General features: G+C 50.5%; 1 protein-coding gene across 1 annotated transcript in view; it reads left to right on the top strand.

Moving 5' to 3' along the window:
• Window positions 1–4,066: 4,066 nt before the first annotated feature.
• The window catches only part of LOC113818374 (enhancer of split mbeta protein), a 1,837-nt gene continuing 1,126 nt past the window's right edge, over window positions 4,067–4,777 (top strand). Inside the window, exon 1 of the mRNA XM_027370588.2 lies at window positions 4,067–4,777. This exon is cut by the window's right edge and continues 1,126 nt beyond it. Coding sequence (XP_027226389.2) covers window positions 4,194–4,777 — 584 coding nt within the window. The 5' untranslated portion in view covers window positions 4,067–4,193.

Genomic DNA, 4,777 nt, shown 5'->3' with positions numbered 1-4,777 from the left:
CCCCTTCTCCCCCTCTTCACCCTCCCTCCCTCTCCTCTCTTCGGCCCCACCCTCCACCTTCTCTTCCGCCCCCTCACCCCCTCCACCTCTCTCTTCGCTCCCTCCCTCCCTCCACCACCTCTCCGCCCCCCCCCCCTCTTCTACCTGGCCGTCGGTCGGCGATTTGGCGATGGTCTCGGCTGGCCTTCGGGTCGCCGGGGTCTACTGTGACTTATTTCTGTGTTGGGGTCTTTTTATTCTCTCTCTCTCTGTCTGTCTCTCGTTCGGATCTTTTATTTCTGGCGGTATTTCGGCTTTCTTTCTCTCTATTCGCTTCTTTTCTCTTTCTTTCTCTTCTCTTTCTTTCCCTCTCTCTATACGGTTCTTCTTTTTCTCTTCCTCTCCACTCCTTCTCCCCTTCCCCCTTACCTCTCCCCCTCCCCCTCTCTCCCTCTCCCCCTCTCCCTTCCCCCTCCCCCTCTCCCCCTCCCTTCCCCCCCCCCTCCCTCCCTCCCCCTCTCCCTCTCTCTCCCTCTCCCACTCCCTCTCTCCCTCTCCCTCTCTCCCTGAATCGTATTGTGTAAGCGCAAATATGAAAGAGAAACCCCCTCCCCCCCCTTGCGCCCATCACCATAACGGACACCATATCTCCTCCGATTCGCACAAACCACGAGCGAAAAATACATTATGAGCATAATCTTTTTCAAAAGTAAAAAAAAAAATAAATAAATGAATAAATAAATAAATAATAAAAAATAGTATTTGCTGATAAGTGATAAGTATTCAGCAGATAAGTGTGGATACATTATGATCATAATCTTTTTCAAAAGTAAAAATAAATAAATAAATAAATGATTAAATAAATAAATAATAAAAAATTGTATTTACTGATATGTGATGAGTATTCAGCAGATAATTGTGGATACATTATGATCATAATCTTTTTCAAAAGTAAAAAAATAATAATAATAAATAGTATTTACTGATAAAGGAGAAGCATTCAGCAGATAAGTGTGGGTGGTGGTGATGGTGATGGTGATGATGACGCTTATAATGATGATGATGATGATGATGATGATGATGATGATGATGATGATGATGATGATGATGATGATGGTGATGACGCTTATAATGATGATGATGATTAATACAACAAATAAACGACAGTAACAATAACAACAATAATAATAATAAAAGTTACCTCTGATAATAAGTCATATTTCTAAAGTCTCAAGCCTTTAAATGGAGATATCAACTTTAAAAAAAAAACGATTAGATGTTTTTTATCCACATACAAACCGCTTTTGTTCCAATGCTTGAGTGAGTGGCATGCAGCCCGAAAAAAATCTATTACTTAATATCATAAACTTTTATTGAATCGAAGAAGTATCAATTATATATGAACAAATAGCTTTTAAAAAATCAAATAAATTCCCCTTTTTATTAAATCAAACGGACTAATTTTAATACTATAGATGTTTGTTTGTTTGTTTTTTTGTTCTTGTTTGTTTGATTCTGTTTTGTTGTTTTGCTGTTGTTTTGTTTTTGTTTTTGTTTTTGTTTTCTGTTTTCTGTTTCTTTCTGTTTTTGCTGCTGTTCTTGTTGTTTTTTATTCTTTTTTTTAGGTTTCTGTTATTCTATTGTTTTTTTATTATTGATCAATTGGTCCCGCGGATAATCTACCGAGGTGTGGATATCGGTGTGGGTATACCCGGGTGCGGAGAGGAGAGGACAGAGGGTGGGGGGGGGGGCACGCGGACTCGGATAGGCCTACACAAAATGATTAGAAGTGATTAGGTCAGGAAAGGGGTTCTAATCCGAGCATTAGGTTAGCCTCCATCGCGTGGACCTCGATTGAGATACAGGGTGGAGCAGGGTGGAGAAGGGTGGATAGGAAGGGGAGGGGGGTAAGTGGAGCAGGTGGATAGGAAGGGGAGGGGGTAGGTGGAGGAGGTGGTGGAGGTAGAGGGGAAGAGGAGGAGAAGGATGGTGGAAGTGAGGGAGGAAAGAGGGAGGAAGGTTGGAGGAGGGAGGAAGGAGAGAGGAGGGAAAAGGGAGGAGGAGGGAGGAGAAGGGAGGATGGATGGTGGAAGTGAAGGAGGGAAGAGGAGGAGGAGGAGATGAAGAAGAAGAAGCAAAGAGAAACAGAAGGAGATGATGATGATGAAGAAGAAGAGGAAGAAGGAGGGGGAGGGAGGGAGGGAGGGGAAGAAGCAAGGGTTTTGACGGAGGCGGTGGATACGGTGTCAGGGGAGGGAGAGGAGGGGGAAGGGGGAGGGTCCACGAGGGGAGGAAGAGGAGGGAAGGGAAGGTCCACGAGGGAGGGAGGAAGGGGGAGGGTCCACGAGGGGGAGGAGGGAGGAGGGAGGGAGGGTCCACGAGGGGGGGGGGGGGCGACGGCACTTGGGCATGACTCGGGTAGCGAAGTAATTATATGCCCACGACGGATCGCTACATTCATGCCCCGAGGAAGTCCGTCCATGCCCCATCGACCTGCTCCCTATACCCGGGGCGTGGGGCGTGGGGTGTGGGAAAAGGGGGGGGAGGAGGGCGCCTTCTCTTTCTTTCTTTCTTTTTCTTTCTTTCTTTCTTTCTTTCTTTCTTTCTTTCTTTCTTTCTTTCTGTCTCTCTCTCTCTCTCTTTCTGTCTCTCTCTCTCTCTCTCTCTCTCTCTCTCTCTCTCTCTCTCTCTCTCTCCCTCTCGCCTTCTGCCGCCCGACAGGAAGTGCGTCAGGTGTATAGGCCTATATATTTCATCCTAGGCCGTAAAAAAAATGGAAAGGAAAGAGGCCTATATGGTTGTTAATTTGATAATTGGTGAACAGGCGCCCGTAGGTCTCGAGGGCGCGGCTGCAGTGTGGTAAGGAGAAAAGATAACATGCAGATAACTTTATTTGGGGCCTTTTCGGAGCGCCGGGCCGGAGGAGAAAGGGGGTGAGGTCCGTTGTGGGTTTTATTGATATTGTGGTGTACGGTTTCGCCATTTCTCTTCTGTGCTCTTCGCTTCTCGTTCGGGCTCTTTTCTCTTCTCTTCTTTACTCTTCTCGCTCGGTCTTTTGTCTCTTACTTTATCTTCTCTTCTCTTGTCTTCTCGCTTGCTTAGTCTCTTACTTTATCTTCTCTTCTCTTCTCTTCTCGTTTGCTGGCTCGGTCTCTTGTCTTCTCTTTTCTTTTCTTCTCTTCCCTCCTCTCTATCTATCCATCTTACTGTCCGTCGTCTCACCGCCACCTCCCTACCTATCCTTTTTTCCATCTGTTCCCACCATATTTCTATATTTTTCTCTCTCCCGCGCCTCCCTCCTCCCCCCCCCCTCCTCTTCCCCTTCTGCTCTGAGACAACAGGTGCGGGGGGGGTCGGATGTTCCTAATGAAGGGGACGCGACGATATTGCGAATTTTTCCTTTTTCTCGCCTTTCGCTAAACGTTCAGGATTGGCGTACAGGCGGAGGAGCTCTGCGTACGCTACGGTCCTGCGTGATTCCTAAGGCCGCTCTCCATTTAAAGGAAGTCGTATATAAATAAAACATTAATGAACAAGTTGGGTAGATGCGGCATCGCCCGCGGGGACAAGGCCCGGGGCAGAACAGGGAACGGGGGAGGGAGATCCCACGAAACCCCGCTATTGTGGACGCGTCTTAACGACCTCTGATATTGTAATGGGTTCAGACTTAGGGAAATATTGTTCGGTAACCTCGTACGTATCTTCAAGTGACATGACGGTGGCGATTGTCGTTGGAGATAAGTGGAGAGCGAGCGTGAGAAGATGGGGGCGTGCGGGCGTGCAAGTGGGCACCCGCTACTTACACTGGGACGACGCATGGCGCGAGGTTCCCACGAGGCGCCCGGACGCGGCCGTTGCCACTCGCCGTAAATATTGGTTTCTTTTCATTTCTGCTTCATTTGTGCGAATATATTGATTCATGCTATAGTACCGCATTCCCTTAGTTTGTATGCATCGTATTGTCGATAAGAATAGCAAATGAAAACGAAAATAAACCAAAGCAATTCCCCGCGTTGGCATATGGAGGCATCCGGCAGCCGCTGGATGACGAGCTCCCACACTACTTATAGACCCGGCCGGCCCGGTCAACCTTAGATCTTAAACGCAGCCGTCCGCGGAAGGATATCGAGAGCTCCTGTCCGTCTCGAGTGTTCGCCCTCAGTTGAGAGAGACTTGTTCCTGCAGTGTTCTGGAATTACATAGTGTGGATTAAGATGGTTTCCTCGGTGCAAATGGAGCCAGTGTCCCGCACGGATCAGTATAAGCGAGTGATGAAGCCCTTGCTGGAGAGGAAGCGGCGTGCGCGCATCAACCGCTGCCTCGACGAGCTTCGCGACCTCCTGGTGGCGGCGCTGCAGGCCGAGGGGGAGACCGTCACCCGCCTGGAGAAAGCCGACATCCTCGAGCTGACCGTCCGTCACGTCCGCCGCCTGAACCAGCGCCGGCGCCTCACTCTGCCCCCCGGCGGCCACGACCCCAGGCACGACGCCCTCAAGTTCCAGCAGGGCTTCGTGGCGGCGGCGCAGCAGGTGCAGTCCTTCCTGATCGCCTCGCCCAGCCTGGAGCCCGCCGTGTCGTCGCGCCTTCTCACGCACCTCACGTCATGCGCGTCGGCCATGACGGGCGTGCCCCCCTCCAGCGGCCCCGTGTCTCCGCCCGTCACCGCCGCCCCCCTCGCCACGCCCCCCACAGCATCACCTCCGGCGCCCGCGGTCGCCACGGCCCCTGCTCCCCGCCCAGCGCCCGCCGCCCATCCGTCGGTGGTGATTGCCCCCGCAGTGTCCCCGCCCATGTCCCC

This window comes from Penaeus vannamei, chromosome 24, assembly GCF_042767895.1.
Source record: "Penaeus vannamei isolate JL-2024 chromosome 24, ASM4276789v1, whole genome shotgun sequence".
NCBI classification, from domain to species: Eukaryota; Metazoa; Arthropoda; class Malacostraca; order Decapoda; family Penaeidae; genus Penaeus; species Penaeus vannamei.
Note: the sequence above shows the minus strand (reverse complement) of the source record. Positions and strands in the feature narration are given on the sequence as shown.